The 19,822-nt window shown below is 41.0% G+C and overlaps 2 protein-coding genes across 2 annotated transcripts in view; one reads left to right on the top strand and one right to left on the bottom strand.

The window, feature by feature from the left end:
* Positions 1 to 19,822, bottom strand: part of WDFY4 (WDFY family member 4) — a 123,267-nt gene that overhangs the window by 21,125 nt on the left and 82,320 nt on the right. Inside the window, exons 45-51 of the mRNA XM_010000358.1 lie at positions 18,675 to 18,760; positions 16,590 to 16,652; positions 14,915 to 14,925; positions 4,852 to 4,883; positions 3,931 to 4,050; positions 3,212 to 3,329; positions 2,402 to 2,511 (exon numbers count right to left, since the gene is read on the bottom strand). Of these exons, the coding sequence (XP_009998660.1) occupies positions 2,402 to 2,511; positions 3,212 to 3,329; positions 3,931 to 4,050; positions 4,852 to 4,883; positions 14,915 to 14,925; positions 16,590 to 16,652; positions 18,675 to 18,760 (540 nt within the window). The remainder of the gene's footprint in view (positions 1 to 2,401; positions 2,512 to 3,211; positions 3,330 to 3,930; positions 4,051 to 4,851; positions 4,884 to 14,914; positions 14,926 to 16,589; positions 16,653 to 18,674; positions 18,761 to 19,822) is intronic.
* LRRC18 (leucine rich repeat containing 18) lies at positions 13,698 to 14,480 on the top strand. The gene has a single exon (XM_010000350.1). The coding sequence runs from the start codon at positions 13,698 to 13,700 to the stop codon at positions 14,478 to 14,480; it is 783 nt and encodes a 260-aa protein (XP_009998652.1).

Raw genomic sequence — 19,822 nt, 5'->3', positions numbered from 1 at the left:
GCAACCAGTCAGCGGGATCTTTGTGAGAGTTTAGAACTTCCCATGTTTATAAAACTAAGCATTACTGATCCTTGGTGGTGCTTTAAACCCAAAGGCCTCAAAGTGTTTCTAAGAGTTGCTTAGGAAGGTGCAAGGACTTGCACAAGCCCAGAAATGCTGAAAAGTAATTACCTGAAGACAGTGCTTAAATGACTGCTTAACAGTGACACAATGAAGAGTAAGAACCCTGTTCTCTGTAAGTACTTTTGAGAGGTAAATGCCAGGAAAGAAGATCAGCCTGCTAGTTGAAATGTAACAGTGGGATAAGAATACAAGAGGGTAAAATCTGAGTTGAATCCAAAGGAAGTGACACTAATTATTGAGGACATGGGGTCCTAGAATGCCTTTCCAATGAAGACACTTAAACACAAACTTTTGCTGTTTTCATGTGGTACTGAGACCAATTCCTGAAAGGAACTCTAGGAGGTACTTGACTAAGGTGAAGCAGAATGTACCATCCAACACCTATTTGATAAGCCAATCTTTCATCCATTTTAGTACAATATGCAAAGCACAAACATACTTTCCTCCACTTAAATAAAATGTGAAATAATTAAGTTTTGTAAACTTCTGTACAGTTCCCTTACCAGAGGCAATGCTTCATCAACTGTCTTTTTCTGTCATCAGGTGCAAACCAACGATTTGACTTTAAAAACAGGATGGTATGCCAACATCAATATTTCACAAGGGATGCACCCAAGTTGTTGCATTTCTTTGTCATGTGCATTCAGACTGGCAGTTTGCAGTTATAAGCACATCTTTTCCACTTTTTAAGATGCTGAGACAGTTTCACAACTCCTAACATGGAACAGTTGCAAGGTCTTAAGTTTGATAGTACCCCTTTTCAAAATTACTTTTGACTTACAGTTCTGAGGACTGCTGTTTGCCTGACTGCATGTCATAGTTAGCAATTCCTAAGTCACTATAGGACTAGTCACCTGGGAAAATGACAGCAGTGAGCTCAGCTGAACATGCAACAATATAAGGACAAGGGATGGAGAACGGAAGAATTTGAACAGTTTCAGTGGATCTACATCCAGACAAAGTTTGAGCACTTCAGATCTCATCAGCCTTTGGAGACAACTATCCCCACAAAAATGCTGGCTATCTGTCAATCACACATAAACACAGCCACAAAGCACCTACTCAGACTGGGAACTTGTGATGAATGAAAAGTGTGCCAGTGAGATACAGCAGCCTTTGCTGTTTAGAAGAAAGAACTGTTCCACAGTTATTCATGACTGCAGCTAACATATGGCTCACAGAGTGCAATGGTAACCATTGCCTCAGGTGGTTTACTAACCCATTGGCTGCTGCTGCTAACAGCCAATATCATAGGGCTTATTACTTAATTAGCACAGCACTTTATTTGTATTAGTTCATAAAAAAAAAAAAAAAAGAAAGAAAAGAAAAGAAAAAAGAAAAGAAAAGAAAAAAAAAGACCAGCAGAACAACAAAGCACTTGGAAAATGGCAGGACGCATGGCCAACCTTCACCATGCATACAGCAGTCTCTGAATGTGGAATGTTCTGCCCTAGCTGACTCTCTCACTTTGCTCCTTAAGGACAGGCCAATTTCAGCAAGAGACTCCTTAAAATACACACTTTTTGAGAACCTGTCCTCTTGATAGCTCCTGCTATAGCACAAAACATATTACAGAAATAAGGGTAACAATTGCCTGCTACAGCCCAAGTATCTGTCCTTGTGTGTCACCAACTGCTGAAGAGGGTAGCAAAAAAATCTGGTGCCATTCAGTTTCCATGAGATTCAACTCTGTGGTGACCTCATCTGACACCATGAAACAGCGCTGAGTTCACAGCAAGCTAAAACAAAATATTCTTTCTACAGCACTGGATGTAGTCTCAGTCTACTCCTCCTTCAGGGAGCTGATTCCATGATCCCTGTCATTCCCCATCCACCAGAACCTGTACATCCTCATCTGGCCCAGAAATGCTCTTTCTGCCTTCACAGCCAGCTCCAAGTGCTTGTCTGCAGATGCATTACTGTATGGGTACCTGGGCTTATAATACCTACTATAAAAGTCTCATCTGCCTCAAAGTCAGAAGTTTATGTTCAGACAGGTAATAAAATAGTGCTTGGGTATATACATGCCTCAGCTCTCACAAAATGCAACACAGGACCAAAATCCTTCTCCCTCAGAACAAAACAATTAATCAGGCATCAATTATGCTCCCATTAAGATGTTGTCACTGGCTTCAACAGCATAGAGCTTTCAGTGAGCCCGGCATCCACACAGTGTACAGAAAATGTCAAAAGAAGTAATCCCCCTTCATTACAAAGACATTGTAATGTGTTACAAGATTCATAAAGAGCTATAAGAGAACTTGTCTTGCCCCCTTACCTGCAGAGAACAGAAAGTCTGGGTAAATGGCTCCATTCGGACCAGGTAAGATGCCACTATAATTGCTGACGAATAGTGAGTACAGTAATGGCACTGGGCTGACAGGTCTCCTGGAAATTGGACACAAATCAGATTTCACAACATCACCTTTTCGAGCCTCCAGTTACTACAGCACAATTAAACAGGGAGTAGGTCTTTAAAACAGATGTGTTTAAGGATCTGTGAGCAAATGCACACCTTGCACATTTGCATTGAATGTAACGTGCCAAGCTACTACCATCTCTACAAGTTATTCTTTTGTCTTCCACATTTCATTTTCTGAAGAATAAGGTCTTTAACTTTCCAGATCATCCCTTTCCCCATTAGTCCCAAAAAAGGTCTTGGTCACCAGAGCCCAACACCCTGAACATCCTGTTTCCTTTTCTTAAAGTAGCTGTTATCTAAGCTCCACACAACTGTGTTCTGTGTGCAGCTTGGTTAACAGACAAGACCACTGTGTACAGCTTAGCTAACAGAACAGTCTTTTATAGAAAACATTGCTTTTTTGCTTCTACATCTCTTTCTGGCCAAGGGAAGAGGACAGAATGCAGCATAACAAGGTATGGAAGACAGTACTTCCAGGAGTAGTTTATCTTTGAATTTTCAACCAGTTTCTATCCAGAAGTGACAGGATATCCTTGACATGATGTTTCCCATAGCCACAGCTCTGGAAAGATTTGGATTACCTTTTCCAAGGAATTCACCATCATCACTGAAGGCCTGAGGGGACTCAAGCCTCTGTTGTCTATATTAGTCTTCTAAAACACTCACCCTCACTCTTCTCCACCTCATTGTAGCGCTGGATAAACTTGTGTTTCCTCTCCAGTGTCTGGGCTCCCATGGGCTTTGAGAGGTCCCGAAATGTGTGAGAATTAGTAAGGTTTAGAGTCTGAAAAGTAAAACCAGCAAATATGTGGATTTTTAGATCCCCGACATTATGACTGGTAATGACACCTGGTAACAACAAGGCTGTGTTGGCAGCTTCCCATATACAAGAAGACCACAGACTCGTTACTAGAACACCCATCTCCAGAAGTGGGAAGGGACCTGCAAAGAGAACGGCAGCATGTGCCATTGAAAGAACAGCATGTACAAGGAGATTCACAATGAAGTGACCTGGCAAGTCACAAATTGCTCCCAAGGCTCTTCTGTCCAAACTTTGTGGTCAGGGCTCACAGAAGCCTGTTCCTGCTTATCTGCTGAGCCAGTGCTGCCTGCCTTTCATTAGGTGTGGAGAACAGCCCATCTTCTCCCCCATATAAGACTGTATAAGGTGTATATTTAACAGATGTTCATCCACCTTTCTGAGACAGAGCATGATCTTCAGCATGTTGATGTGAAGATACAGCTAATCTACAAAGAATCACTACAGTTTAACTATCTGAAATTTTGAAACCTTGGTCTAGGGCCTCTGCTTCAATCACATAATTCAACAAACCTTTGCACAGTTGCTATCATAGCAAATACAGAATGCTGCAGAAAGCACTGACCTTGGAGTGATAGTCAGCGAGGACCCATGGAAATACAGGATACTGCATGTAATCATTGTAGCTTCGGCCAGCCAGTGTGTTCAGGTACATGAGGTAATCAAAGTTGCTGATCTCCCTCTTCTGCCAGGGAAAGGAAACAAGCATTAGATTTTAACTCCATGCCTGAAAACCATGCCTCAAAGGCACACTCAGAGCCCTGTGCTTCCCAGGTCCACCAGGACAAGAAGCATACATCGTGTAATCAATCACCCATTGCCATTCAGATCAGTGCAATATCTCTTATACAACAGTCCATTCAATGGAATACAAGTCTTCATTCTGGCTCATTTTCAGCCAGGCCATTTGCATTTGTCTCTAATCACTAAGTGCTTTCACGCTGTATTTGCATAACAGAGCACTTTTTCCCAAATTAAAAGTAAGCCAAATGCATGCAATCTGTATATTGGAAAATCTTGGACAACTGCTTGTGCTGAAAACGCTTCACAAAGGGATACATATAAACAAGAAAGTATAGATTTATTCAGTGTCTCTCGGTTCACCAAGACCAGTGGTACAGGAAAGAAAATGTATCTCCATGCTAGGCAAAACATCTGGGAAAATGAAAAGTATATTGATTTAGATTCACAGACGATTTGTGAACAGTCGTTCACCTAGGTGGCTCTCTTTGGTCTCTGTTTAAAAATGTGCATAAAATCACAAACTGCCAGGCAGTAGGCACCATATGTTTCACAGCAGGAGGAGCAAAACCTCTGCAATAATCAAATGTAAATGCTCTGCTCCTCCTGCCAATAGCTTCACCTCCAGCAGTGAGAGAACAGCTTAGGCCTTGAAGTACATATTTACATGCACACATATCTATGTGCAGACAGACAGTTGCTGAAATTCTTCACTTAAGAAGAATTCAGCCAAGATTTATCTTACCTGCCACTTCTGGAGCATTGTCTTTTCTCCTCCTGAGCATTTCCTGTATGTAACAAACATTCAATTGAAAGAGTCTACTTCAGAACAATAAAATAAATTCAATACATTAACATCTGTATATGCTGTGTCCCCTGCTCTCATCCCACAGAAACAAGAGAACTCCAAGACTAGAATTCTGGTGCTTCATCTTTGACCAAATAATTCCAAAATAAGACTGTCATTAGGAAGCGGATTTTCACTTTTCATTGAATAAAATGAACATATTATACTAATTTGTAAACAAGAAGAAAGTTCATTGACTAGAGTTATGTTGGTTTTGCACCCCCAATATGAGCCACACGTAGCTCAGGACTGTAGGAGTTCTAAATCAGAAAGCATATATTGTGAGCACTTACCATTTATAATTCTGCCCTCTCACACTACATGTAGATTTCACAGAGCTTTGGCCCAATGGACTTTGTAATGTCTCCAACAGACACTTGGAACTCAGAGAGGGTATCTCAGAGGGTTGGAAAAGGATTGGGATTCCTGGCATCATTTGAAGTGTGGTTGGATTAGTATGTTTGTCACATAGAGATCAGGTTAGGTTCTTCCCTTTCCACAAGGACAGACAGCCTTACTAAAACCGCCCAAGTTTATTTTAAACTTATGGCTGAGCTGGAAAAAAAGGAGCTATGTAATATACAAACATGTTCAATCCATCAGTCCTTCAACACTGTGAAGCATTACAAAATACCATACGCACGACTAACCGGGGCCAGTTTGTGTGTATGTTTTGTAAACATACATAATATATGTTGGCTTGTGGGTACCAAGTGAAACTCTCACTCAGCTTGTCACAAGCTCTAAACAGATAGTAAGGACTCACAAGGGTCAAAACAAACCTCTGACTTTGCTGACTTTGCTGACTTTGAAAGGTGCTATATAACTCAAAAGGGGCTGGTGAAAATATGCATGGCTAAATGTAGCCACTCTGCTGTAAGAGTCACCTTTGTGGGTCTCAGGGAGGTCTCAGGAGGCAGGATGCTCCTTCCAAGCCCCCAGAGGTTTGGAATTCTGCATTTTCCCTTGTCGACTTGAGGGGGCTCAGAACATGAATAGCATTACAGGCAGCTCAAGTCTATACCGCCCCTTGGTAATGAATCAGCATTCCTCCAGCCAACTCCTCTCTGGCCAGCACAGCAAAAGCTCAAAGTAAATCAACTGCATCTATCCACCCACAGTAAGGGAGTTAAAAATATATATAAATAATCAAAGGCTGGTTTGAAAAAGAAACAAGTGTTTTATAAATGTTAATAATTAAACTTCAAAAGGAGGTGAAGCTAAGTGAAGACAGAAGTACCTGCATATCTGCTGATATCTAAAACTGTAAGGTGTTTGTAGGGCACTAGCCATGGCAGAATCTAAGCATGATGTGTACTAATGATGATCCACCTTTAGCCACACTATACATAAGTGATTTATTAATCCCTTTTCCATTAACATCAGACTATGATCTCACTCTTGTGATAGCCTGTGCTCTCCATTTGCTAGAGACAGGTGGACCTCAACCCATTTGAAGATTCATTGCAGATGAGATAATCTCAAAGGACAAGATTTTGCCTTCCACTGAAAATAATACTAAAATTCCAAAAAACTTAATTGGGTCCTTAGACTCCACAAAGTTTCTTTAATTTTCCTTTTGTCTTCCATCCTCCAGACTTCTAAAGTCTGCAAAACAGTGCCAAGACTCTCTGAAAGTAACTTTTCTTAAAGAACCTTAGCAATTACCAAAAATAGTGTGCGCAAAATTAAATCCCGGTAATAACCTAGGTCTAAGTCCTAGTATGAAAAAAGGAAAGAAAAGGTCAAAATGAAAGATAGCTTTCCCTGTGAAACAATCAAGCCTCTCTCAAACCTCAGAAAACTGTTAGGTTAGATTACTTTAGAATAAAGACACAGGGTCCTCGTTGTTTGATTGTACTAATCCCTCTTCTGGATATTCTTAAACTGTGCTCAAATACTAGAGATATAATTAAAAAAATATAGAACCACAGAATTATAAATAAGTATAATATACAAATAAGTATATTAGATAATTATTATAATAAAGATAATTATAAATACAATATTAAAGTAGGGTTCCTTGAAGTAGAATGCCTTGAAGGGACCAGAGAGAAGGGAATCTCCCTCATTTATGGAATAATATCTACACCATATGTATCCACAGGCTTAAACCAGACAAAGAAATGTGCTACCCAGGAACACTTCAGGTTGTGGAAGAAAGACATCAAGGAAAGTCTGTTAATTTGGTGAGGAACTGGACTGCAATCTCCAACCCTAGAATCAGGCAAGCACATCAACTTTATCAGTTTATTTATGACAATAATATTGTGGACCCAAGATGAGCAAGAGAGGGACCTCAACATTGCATTTCCTGTGAACAGTATCTACCACAAAACACACAGCTATTTCTCTTCATTTTTTTTTATTTTATTTTTTTTTCCCAGATACTATTTTGAAATTACTGCAACCGGTTAGTAAATCCTTGAGCTTGGTAGCCCCAGTCATGAAGACACATTTAAGTAAATTAACATGCTACAAAAGGAAAATGCGCTTTTGAAGGGTCTCAGATGAGTATAAAGTGCAGCTCATATCCTCTCTGCTGCATCCCTGAATGAGCCTTCCCTCTTGTGTTCCTATCTGTCCAATCTGGAACCTTCTAAGGATGGTGTCACAATGTTGCAAGTTCTAACACACACACATAAGCATCTCACTCTGTGTTACAACCAAGTAAAGTAAAACAGCCAAATGACTAAAACGGACAGTTAAGGCAATATTAGAAGCTGACAAACAGCTTCTAAACAAGTCCAGATGCTTTTTCTTCCTGCATAATTTGAAATCTAAGATTTCCCTCCAGCTTGAACTTGCATTCTGTAACCAAGCATTATGCAAATGATCTCCAAGAACCTAGCGTTGCTGTTGCTTAGGAACACAAGTTTCACAGGCTGTGGAAGGAGCACTGCATAGAGAGATCCTGGGGCTGGTAAAGTCTTTTTTTTCTACTCCTCCTTTCCCTGCACACTCGCATACACAAGTTACTTGAAGAGCTACCATTCTTTGTCAAGGAAACACAATTCAGAATTTGCAGGATGGTGAAAAGACAATTATCCTGAGTTACTTGAAGAGCTACCATTCTTTGTCAAGGAAACACGATTCAGAATTTGCAGGATGGTGAAAAGACAATTATCCTGTGCTCCTCATTCACAGGTTCGTTACACATTCAGACTGAAAGACTAATTCATTACCGAAGAGTATACAAAAGACGACTGCACAGTAACAGACCATGAAGGCACATCCCACGCTACTGAAAAAAACAAGCAGTTTGTGACATCTGTACCTCACCTTCTAATACTTCCAAGCTGTTAGTAGGTAAGAACTTATGCAGGGGTACAGTCTGTCAGAATTGGTAAGATGAAGCTATATTTTTCTTTATTCTTGGTCGACCTTGGTTTTATAAATGACTTTGCACTGTGTGATAGCACAGTAGCTTCGAAGGGATGTAGAAAAAGTAAGAAAATTAAGGAGGGTAATCTCTCTCTATCCGCTCATGGCAGGATTTAGCCTAAACCTGTCTGATAGCAAGAAACTGCATTTAAACAGTCAGTGAATTAATGTCTCTTCCACAACAGGTTGTATTCAACAACACAGAAATGGTAACAGGCTTGTAAGCAGGGAAATGAAAACACAGACTAGCTGGAACTGCTTGGCTTAGTACAAAATCATTCACTTTAAAAATCCTGGTTTTAAGCTTTATGAAAGTATTTCCATAGAGCTATTTGGTTGCTGAATTAGATTGCACTACCTCTACTGCCTTCCTGCCTCCAGAGAACTGCAGGGCATGTGTAGCTCCACTGGGCATGGCCAGCCTGCTCTGCAATACACAGACTTCTAGCAGGAAGAGGAAACTTTTCTCACAGAGTAGTTCAAGATGGGATCGAGATGGTTCTGTGAAACTTTGGGTGCACAGAAGCAAGTAACAGCACCCTGTGAGAGGAAAAGAATAGACAGAACCACGGATAAGGTGGTCCGGAAACACTCAGTGTCACAGGCACAGGGCATGTTCTGGTCCTCCTAGCACTAGGCTGAGAAAGGTGGAAGAAAAAGGTCAGGTGAATGAGACTGCATCATCAGGGTCTGAATCTGTATTCTCCCAGGATCAGATCTTCTTAGGAAACACTTAAACTACTCATCATAACTGGGCCTTAAGCAAGTGCTGAAATGCAGATAAGGATTAATTTCCAAACCTCCTTGCCTCAGGAAGACACTGACAGTTCTAGCACCAATGCTCAATGTCTGTTCCCTCTCTGCAGATCCCAACAACATAGAGCACCACAGACAGGATTTTCTAGTAATTTCTGTATCAGGTCAGTCTCAAAGCTCTGGGCCTGTGAAACACTCCTAAAGCTCTGGTGTTAGGCAGCCGTGGGCTTTCAAAAGCCCAATACACACCAAATATTATACCACATGTGTTTAAAAAGGGACAGAGCTTTCTAGTCAAGATCCTTTTTAGTGAGACCTTATCACAGAGAGATGCAGCATGCCAACCTTCAGGCAAAAGTTTGCCAGCAACTCAGAGAATGAACCTGACAGTGGGGGTGAGGGTTTACAGAAAATTAATAAAGAGCATTCCCTCTTCCTGTCATAATTTCCTAGATAGTAGAGCAACACATTTACCTCTCCTGCTGCCACCCCAGGAGATGCAATGCAAACATCAGATGACACAGGCATAATTAACAGTTACAACAAGGAGCGCTCCTGCAATTCCTGAATTTTTAATATCAGTGGCTACGGAACTGGAGCCCTCTTATGTGAAGCTAAAGAAAATGAGACATGGCTAAGTAGGCTCCATTATCTCCAGTTACAGTCCTGAGAAACACTAATAATTAGTTTACAAGCATATAGAGACAAGAGAGGTATATTCATCTCCTTCAAACTGTCTGGTGTGCTGCAGTGTTTCTGCAGAAGTCTAATGCTAATCTTTATTTTTGGGACTGAAAAATCACCTTTTGGAAAGTTTGAAATGTGACTCAACTTTTAACCCAAAAGAAATGGAACTTGGAAATCATGAGAACTCCCTAGGGACTCATGTTTTCCTGACCAGTGCATATTAGAGGTCCATGGAAGGATTTTTTTTTTTAAATTCAGCTACAGGAGGTGGTTAAGTCTCTTTGAAGTTTGTGCATTGTCCAGCACAGAGGTCTGTCTTCACGAAAAAAGACACTAATCTATTTTTTTTGGACTTCTTAAAAATCTGAAACGTCCAGATTAAAACTTTTTAACAAGTTGGCAAGGTTTATTGATAGAGAAATACCCAAACCCCAAAAGGTTAAACTGCACTGTACTTCAAAACCTCGAGAACTCACTCTTCTACCCCAGGCTCCCTCTAGTGCTCTCAGGCACGCACAACACCGAGGGACACCAGCACAAGGAACCAGCATTGACAGCTGCAGAACAGGCTGATTTTTTGGCTAGCTGGTATTTTTATGGAATGTTTTGGATCAATGTTTCCCTCTTGGATTTTAAATGAAAAGTAATAGAAAAACATTACTCTAAAATGAACAAAATGTTTTCTGAGAGTTTTAAAGATGCTTTAAAAAAAGCATTAAAAAATTCAAATTTTTAATTTAGAAAAAAAAAAAAGTAAATGGAAATAAAGAGGTGATTGGTGACAGCCAACATGGCTTCACTAAGGGCAAATAATGCCTGACCAATTTTGTGCCTTCAATGACAAGGCTACAGAGATGGTGGATAATGGGAGAGCAACTGACATCATCTACCTGGATTTGTGCAAGGCACTTGACACTGTCCCACATGACATCCTGGTTTCCAAACTGACAAGGCATGGCTTTGACAGATGGACCACTCAGTGGATGAGTAATTGGCTGGATGGCTGCACCCAGAGAGTTGTGGTCAACGGTGCAGCATCCAAGTGGAGGAAAGTGACAAGTGGTGTCCCTCAGGGGTCAGTATTGGGACCAGTGCTGTGCAACATCTTTGTTAGTGGCAGACAGTGGGATTGAGCGTATCATCAACAAGTTTGCTGACAATACCAAATTATGTGGAGTGGTTGACACCCAAGAGGGAACAGATGCCATCCAGAGGGACAGGCTGGAGAGGTGGGTCAGCACCAACCTCATGAAGTTCAACAAGGCCGATTGCAGGGTCCTGCACTTGGGTTGGTGCAACCCCAGGCACAAATACAGGCTGGGGGGAGAATGGCTGGAGATCAGTCCTGAGAAGAAGGACTTGGAGGTAGTAGTTGATGAGAAGCTCAACATGAGTCACCAGTGTGTGCTGGAGCCCAGAGAGCAACTGCATCCTGGGCTGCATCAAAACAAGTGTAGCCAGCAGGGCCAGGGAGGTGTTCTGCCTCTCTACTTTGGTGAAGCCACACCTGGAATACTGTGTACAGCTCTGGAGCCCTCAGCACACGAAAGACATGGAGCTGTTGGAGATAGTCCAGAGAAGAGCCACAATGATCAAAGGGCTGAAGCACCTCTGCTATGAAGACAGAGTGAGAGAGCTGGGGTTCTTCAGCCTAGAGAAGAGAAGGCTCCAGGGAGACCTTATAGTGGCCTTCCAGTACCTGAAGGGGGCCTACAGGAAAGCTGGGGAGGGGCTTTTCACCAGAGAGGGCAGTTGATAGGACAAGGGGTAATGGTTTTAAAATGAAAGAGGGCAGATTTAGGTTAGGCATCAGGAAGAAAATCTGTACTGTGAGGGTAATAAGGTACTGGAATATGTTGCCCAGGCAGGTTGTTGAAGCCCCCTCCCTGAAGGGGGCATAGACCAGGTTGGATGAGACTTTGTGCTGTCTGGTCTCATGTGGGGAGTCCCTGCCATGAGGTTGGAACCTGGTGGTCTTTAGGGTCCCTTCCAACCTTAAACATTCTATGATTATATGATGAACTTCATTTTCAGAGATTTGCCAAGAGTCATATTGAATCAAATCACTAAAATGAGTGAATTTTTATTTTAAAAAATCTATTTGTTTTCTATCTTGAGAACATCCTACCTACTCCTGGACAAATTATTTAAGCTAACATCAGCAAAGGTGGAAAAATAACTTTATTTTCCACTGTACAGTATTTTACTTCTGTTATCAGTCTATACTATGTAAAGAAAAGAATTGATATTACCCCTGGGACACTGTAAGGTTAAATACAGCAAAGATTCAGAGGCCTTCAAATATAATGGTAATATGGCCCTGTAAGTACTGGTGAGAGACAGAAATGTGGAAATGACAATCAAAAATGGAACTGTGTTTAAATATTTTTATATAAAATAAGAAAGATTCAATTTTGGAGCATACCCTCAGGGCAAGACTGACCCTGTGCTGCTTACAGGATTTTCTGAAGCATCTGCCTCATAACAGATCTCCCAAGAGGATGGGTGGTAACTGGAAGACATTTCCCTTGCTTTTGTGTTACTTTTGGCTATGACATGTAATTGAAAAGGAGCTGAAATGCCTTAGCTGTAGTCTGAGCTTCCCCTTAATGTTTTTGCACATGATTAATGAGTAGCCAAAAAGCCTGAAGGGTTTATAATGAAGCCTCTCTAATCAGAAAATGTATTGTAGACAAATCCATACTTTTTTCCCAAATAATCATTCGTCAAAGCTGCGACTTGACTCTTCACAATTAAATGCCAGAGCACCCAGACCCATCCTGGAGATTAGCCAACTGTAACCCATGCTCTTCCCTGAGCTCTGGCTGAGAGGGACATAGTAATCCATTTCCAGGGAATCAGCCTGCTTCGTCACTAGCCATAATTGGTTGCTGTATTTGATGGCCTTCAATTAGAGAGATAGTTCACTAAAATGAGACTACAGTAGACTATTACTCATACAAGCCTCAATTCAACAAAACACATAGCACATGCTGAGCATCAGTATGAGTCAAAAATCTGACCAGGACACCTACACGCATTTCTCAAAGGCAGGGCATGACCTTCACAGTGGGAGTCCATCTATCCCCCAGCATGGATAGAAAAACAAGGCTAGAGTATCCAGAGTCTGGCCTTGAAAGCATGGGGGACACTAAGGCCTGCTGTCACATGTCGTTAAGCAGCACTGACACAGACCTCCTGTTGCAGTCTGCTTGGCAGGGGGTGTGTGAACTGCAAGCAGTCCTGGCACATCAGGGACCCCACTATATTCCTGAGGTCCTGGTTAAAAAAAGACTCTTAATCATTTGCTTTAAATATTTAATATTTCAATAATTTCCAGACCCCAAATCTCAGGTCCATTAAACAGGGTGTTTAACCAACCTGTCAAGAAATGCCAGGCCTGTCAAGAAGGCAACCTATTGGTCTGCTACAGTAAGTACAATTTTGGATAGTTTCTTACAGTGAAGCCACTGAGGACTGGATTGAGACTCATAATGCATTTTGCTCAGGTCCTCAAACAGCCAACAGATAACACATTTCATTCAGTTTCATTAGATGCCAACTTCAAATTAGCATCTACAGATGAAAGACAGTAAATTCTCCCACTTGTAATTTCAGCCTGTAATGCAATATAGGTGTTACAACGCAATAAAATAATATTGCAAATTATTAGAATTTCACCTACTCAAAATACTTTCAGGAAGAACTTTCAGAGTTGCAGCTACAGGATTGAGAATCCTGACCTTAAAAAAAAGGAAAAGAAAAAAAAAGACTTCTGAAGAGTCCAGTTAATTTATAACTAAGTGATTATCCTGTTTTTAATTAGGGAGTAACAACCACTGCTTTCAAAGGCTTTAACACAGTTTCCACAATTCATCCACAGAGTCTGGTGTGTCTTTCTGTCTCTCACTGGAGAGATGGGGAAAGAAAAAGGTCCAAAAGGGAAGAAGATCACCATGAAAATTGCAAAAAATTCCATCCGGATCGTTTTTGATGGAGCACGTCGTCTTGACTTAAGCAAGATGGGTATCGCTACCTTCCCCAAGTGCATTCTGAAACTGGCTGATGTGGATGAGCTTGATTTGAGTAGAAACATGCTAAAAAAAATTCCAAACACCATTGAGAAGTTTGAGAATCTGCGCTGGCTGGACCTACATAGTAATCAGCTTGAGGAGTTGCCCAAGGCAATTGGTACACTGCAGAAACTTTTATATCTGAATATAAGCAACAACAAGCTGACCACCAGAAATCTGCCAGAAGATCTGAAACTTCTTAAGAACCTGCACATTCTCAACCTTGGCTTGAATTTTCTTGAGAGTATTCCCACCAGTCTTGGGACCCTGATGGAACTTAGAGAGATAGGTCTCTTTGACAATGCCTTGACCACCATCCCAAGCAGTGTAAAAAACCTCCCCAAGCTCAAGAAACTGAACGCAGAAAGAAACCCTTTCCCAGATTCAACAACCCAAGAAGAGCCTGTCGACTCCATCAAACGTGTAGAAACACTTTACTTAGTACAAGAGGAAGACCTGTGCTCTTCCTGCTTGAGGATGTGTAAGGGTAAGAGGGACAAACAGAACATGTTAACGAATACAACACCCAGACCTTCAAAGAAGCCAAGTTTCTCTTTACTCCTTACACCCAATTCCTCTGCAAAGAATAACCAAGAAGAATGGAGATTAAAAGGCGAACATCCTTGAAATCAAGCAAGGTATTCCATAGACCATGTCCCATAAAGTTCAAATTAATAAAAACTGGCCACCTTCCTCCTCCCTTCTCCTGCAGTTGTCTTCCTTTAAAGATCTACTCAGTTTCAGAAGCAGCAAATCTGTGCAGTCTCTAAAATGAAATCCAAAACAACTAGAAGACGTATATTTGGAAAAGGAAAGACTACTCTTGAGCATCTGGGTCTTTTTTTACAGGTTCTCCATATTTGGGTTTTGGATTTTTTGGTTTGTTTTTTTTTTTGTCTTTTGTGTGTGCATGTGTTCAGTGAAGGAATCTTCAAAAATATGTTTTCCAGTAACTTTAACTCCCACAGTTGAGCTCCAAACACTAGTCCTGTTCATTTGCATACAGTAAGACACAGTTCAACTAATCTCAGTAAAAAACATTTGGAGGAACAGCAATATACCTGGGAACCTTCTGGTGCTGGCTACAAACCCCTCAGACAATCTCAGATAGGCATTGTCAGTGTAGGAACAGTGTTCCAGTTCAGCAGACAAAAATGTTATGCTCATGAGTAAACAAGCAGTGCAAACACAATGCTTACAGCTAACCAACCAGAGGTCCTGTTTGCTATCAAGGGGCCAGAATCTTCTGGGATTTTAGGTGCTACACTTGTGTGCAGTGATCTTTAACTTGCACAACACCATCAGCATCTCTAACTATACTCATTGTGTTTTTTCTGCCTCTGAGTCTCCTCCTGAGGAAGGTACAGAAGGGGAGGGGGTAGGGAAAAGATTCTCTTTTGAAGAGTGCAGGGCATATTACTTAAGCAGTGATTGAGAAAAAAGTCATCCTCTTCCTCGATCAAAGAGTCAGCTGGTGAATTAACTAATTCTGGTCTGGTGTCCCCACAGTACTTTCAGCTTTCTGTTCACATGTGTGCATATACACGTGCACCTGAGCACACACATTCACTTACTCAAATCACATCCCTAGGGCAGAGAGTGCTGGCAGCCTGCAAACAGCAATATACAGGTACAAGCAATAAGCAGATTATAAAAGCAGTCAAGTATGACATGAGAAGAGATTCTGGCTGTGGCCGTAGTAACATATGGTGACAGCAAACATTTCAGTATATTTAAATGAAGAATTAAGTGCCATGGGCAAAGTGTTCAGTTGTTCAGTAACAGCCCATCATAATTTTTCTAAATGGCTACAGCAGAGCTTAGTAATCAGAACTCCTGTCTATTATACCTAGGGAATACATGCAAAAACTGGTAGGGGTTTCCCAGAATTACTAGTACCTCTAGTTTCTATGATACATCAGACTAGTAATACCCATGCTTCAGCTGAGCAATTATTAATAGTGTGTCTGGAAAAATGGTTTGCCTCCCTGTCTCAGGTACAGCAGAAGGAGCTGCGATGCTATGGAAGATGGCCATTGATCCCTAGATTGGAAAGAAGCCCCATGTACTACTTGAATTATTCTCAGGAGCGGTTCCAGTCACTTTTCCAGGGAAAAGTAAACTCATCAAGTCACCAGTCCTTCACTTCCCATACTGGAACTTGCTGAAGACAAGCATGCTCACAGGGGTAATTTTCTCTTTGTAGTTAAGCACAACTTTTCTGGGATCATGACTTAGGCAGTGGCACTATTTTATTTCAGGTTATGCTTCAGCATGAGCTAAATTCTGCATAAGCAAATTATCTGGGATTTTGGGTTCTGTACCAGGGTGCAGTGATCTCCAACTTGCATGACACGATCACCACCACTGTAACATGCAAAAAAATCCATGTGTATATCTATCATTGTCTGCCCTAACCACACAATAAAGAGGTCATTATGCAGAAACATTATGGATTAGCTCTAACCTCATCTTACTGTCTCTTTTTCACAGTTTTTGTAGAGTTTACCAATAAAGTCTTATTAAGGAGGTAATTATTATTAATCAACTATACATAGATATACACAAATCATTCTTCATGTCTTCATACTCTGAATGTTGTACATTAGAAAGCTTTTTGGAATTCTAAAGACATCTTTGAATCTTCAAAATGGGGAGACATAAATAGGTAGTTTCTAGGTGATTTTTTTAGGGTGCAAATTAGCTACACAATTTCACTTGTTTCCCATCATTTACCTTATATTCAGGGTCTCTTCTGTTATCCCTTTTGACTTCAAAGCAGGTTGGAAAGAGCAAAATCTGTAGGAGATATGAAAGGTCACATTACAGTTATTCAAATTATTATCTATATACATGACATATGTATGTAATCTGTGCCATGTCCTCACAGCAACATTCTTCCTAAGGGATGCTACAGCATTTCACTGAGACTCTAACCCAGGAAAAAAGATGCAAGACAACACAGCAAGAGTTTATGTTTAATGTTAAGGAGCTGTCTATGGATTAGATAAAAGCAGTTGCTTTCCAAAAGAGGTCTTTGTTTTGCTGTAGAGAAGTCTGGGCTTATGATCAGGTGATTAAAAAAAAGCCAGGGAATGAGAACCCAGTCAGACATTTATCTAGTAAAAATGGCAAAAAACAATACCAACCCTTTTCTCAGCCATTCCTGTTTACTTTCACTGGGGGTTTAAAATGTCACACATGTTAAAATCTTAAAATACATAGGTTGGCTAACATTTCGCCAAGGTGCCACACAGGCAGCTGAGGATCAAAACATTATTTTGACTTGCCTCTGCAAGATTTTTTGATGAGGTATTTGTCAGAGCTGAAATACAGCAAAGATAAGGCCTAAACAAAGCTGCTGTCTCTGAGACAGAACCTTGTGATTCTAAGTGGCCACACTATGCAGCAAGCATAGTAAAGGAAGAACAGATAAATCTGCTTTGACTTTTAAAGCAATACTCCAATAGAAACTGTTCAGAAATTTCAAGAGGAGAAGGAACTGCTATGATTGTTAAAAAAATTAACAGTACCATTTCTCAGTCCAGGCTGCAGAATTTATCACAGGAAGTACTATGCATTGAAGTATTTTTCCTCTGTAAAGGATAGCAAAAATAACCCTGATATTCAAAAGAAGTGTGACCAGTTGATTGAGGGAGGTAATTCTGCCCCTCTACTCCACTCTCATAAGATGCCACCTGGAGTCCTCTGTCCAGCTCTGGTCCAACACTGCCCAACACTAGGACACTGAGCTGGTGGAGGGAGTCCAGTAGAAGGGCCATGAAAATGATCAGAGTGATGGAGCACCTCTCCTGTGAAGATAGGCTGAGAGAGTTAGGATTGTTCAACCTGGAGAAGGGGAGGCTCCAAGGAGACCTTATAGCAGCCTTCCAGTACCTGAAGGGAGACTACAGAAAAGCTGAGGAGGGGCTTTTTACAAGGACATGTAGCAATAGGATGAGGGAGAATGGCTTTAAACTGGAAGAAGGGAGATTTAGATTAGATACTAGGAAGAAAATCTTGACTGTGAGGGTGGTGAAACAATGGCACAGGTTGCCCAGAGAAATTGTGGATGCCCCATCCCTGGAAGTATTCAAGGCTAGGGTGGATGGAGCTTTGAACAACCTGACCTAGCGGAAGGCATCCCTGCCCATGGCAGCGGAGTTGGAAATAGATGATCTTTAAGGTCCCTTCCAACCCAAACAATTCTATGATTCTATGATAACGGCCAGAATAGCACTTGCAAAAAAACTGCAAGAAAACAAAGTGCAAATTAATCACTTCATGGTCTTACATTCAAGCTTCATTAAATAAGACAAGGACATAAAAACAAACAAAAATTCCATTGTTAAAAGTTACCTCCATACCAAAGATACAAAGTCAGAGAGATAAAACCATTTTATTTCAAAAGAGTCTAATGACATTCTATGTGTTGGAAGCAGGAAGAAACCTTCTTTCACCCAGTACTGTGAGGTAAGATGGAGGTGGCTCTCATCTCAGTGAGAGGAAGCAGCACAGCTACAATTCCAATTTCCTGGGATGCAGGGACATAGAACACACCACTGGGTGCTAGGGAAATCCTACACATGCATTAGCTCCCTTGACAAATCAATGGCTATATAATGCTCTAAAGATTTCATATGTCAGCAAAAGGAATATTCCATAGCATTGCTTAACTGTAACCCTTTGAAGACCAAGGAGCTGCAATTGAAGAAAGCCCCTGAGGTGGCACAAGACAGTCATCTGAAGCCAGGATAATAAGGGGTCACACACCAGGAGTGTCACCTGGGTGTTCACATGTTATTATGAAGTAAACATTACCTCTTAAATATCTTACTTCGGTCACTGTCATGGAAGACAAGAAATCTGGAGTAACCATTTTTGAAGAATATTTCCAAGGCGATCTCCTGGAAAGGCAAGTAATTTACATTGTGAAGAGCTGCAGAGCAGTGCCTAGTGCTGCAAAGAGTCCATCACTGCCTATCCAATTCTTCAGTGCTTTAAAAAAAGGCCTTGACTTTGTATCAAGTGTGAAGTGTAGCAAACTATCCTTCCCAGTTTCTCAAACAGTAGGAATGGTCCTGCTTCTCTGAAGCAAAACCAAAGTCCAGACATTGGTTCTAGCACCCACCTCTTCCTGAAGCATTTTATCTTGAAATCTCAGTGTGATTAACAAGACACTAGTAGCATTATCTTATAATTAGTTGAGAAAACATGAAGAGAGGATGCTAAATGAGAGTTCCTTTTAGAAAGCAACCATACTTCTTCCTAAATGAATAGTGAGCTCACCAGAAAAGCCAAGATAACATCTCCTGACTAGAAGAAGCAGGGAAGGAAAGGGAGTTTGACATTTCTCACTGAAGCCTTAAAATAATTGAAGTTGAAAACTTTGACCCCTTTTTTCTGCAATGACTCTATACATTGTTATGTTGGGCATTTGCATATAATCCTATTAGTTACTCAGTGCACAGTCCTTTTTTCACCAAAGTTAGTCAAACAAAACTACAAATTATATGCAGTGTCTTGGAGTTCAGACACGAGTTTCAATCCAAATGTGGCAGGTGGAATACAAACCTAGAGAAACATCTCAATGGCAACTGCTCCATGCATGATCCTCAAATGAGGCAGAAAGCAGAAAGGTAATATGAGAGCAGCTATGACAATAAACAGCTTGCAGCACTTGCTCTGAAGCTCAGCTTTCCAAACCAAGTCTGCTCAAGTGTTGCCATTACAGAATTAGGCTGTGTGGTTTCACAGTGCTTTGCTCTGAGCTGGGCTACGTGCATGAGCAGAAGATCAGCTCTCCCAGCCACACTAAACATTGTTAGCCTAAAAACTAGTAAGCCAGCCACTCCAGGAAAGGTGCTTAAACATTTGTGAACATAGAAATGAGTTTGTATTACCAAAGGCTAATGAAGCAAGGCAAGAGCAAAGGCATTTTGGGACTCAAGCAAAGAAACCTCAGCAGT

Source organism: Chaetura pelagica, unplaced genomic scaffold, assembly GCF_000747805.2.
Source record: "Chaetura pelagica isolate M959 unplaced genomic scaffold, ChaPel_1.0 scaffold156, whole genome shotgun sequence".
In the NCBI taxonomy this organism is placed as follows: domain Eukaryota; kingdom Metazoa; phylum Chordata; class Aves; order Apodiformes; family Apodidae; genus Chaetura; species Chaetura pelagica.
Note: the sequence above shows the minus strand (reverse complement) of the source record. Positions and strands in the feature narration are given on the sequence as shown.

Excerpts from the sequence above, each read along its gene's own strand:
- LRRC18 (XM_010000350.1), top strand. The coding sequence starts at position 13,698 with ATGGGGAAAGAAAAAGGTCCAAAAGGGAAGAAGATCACCATGAAAATT.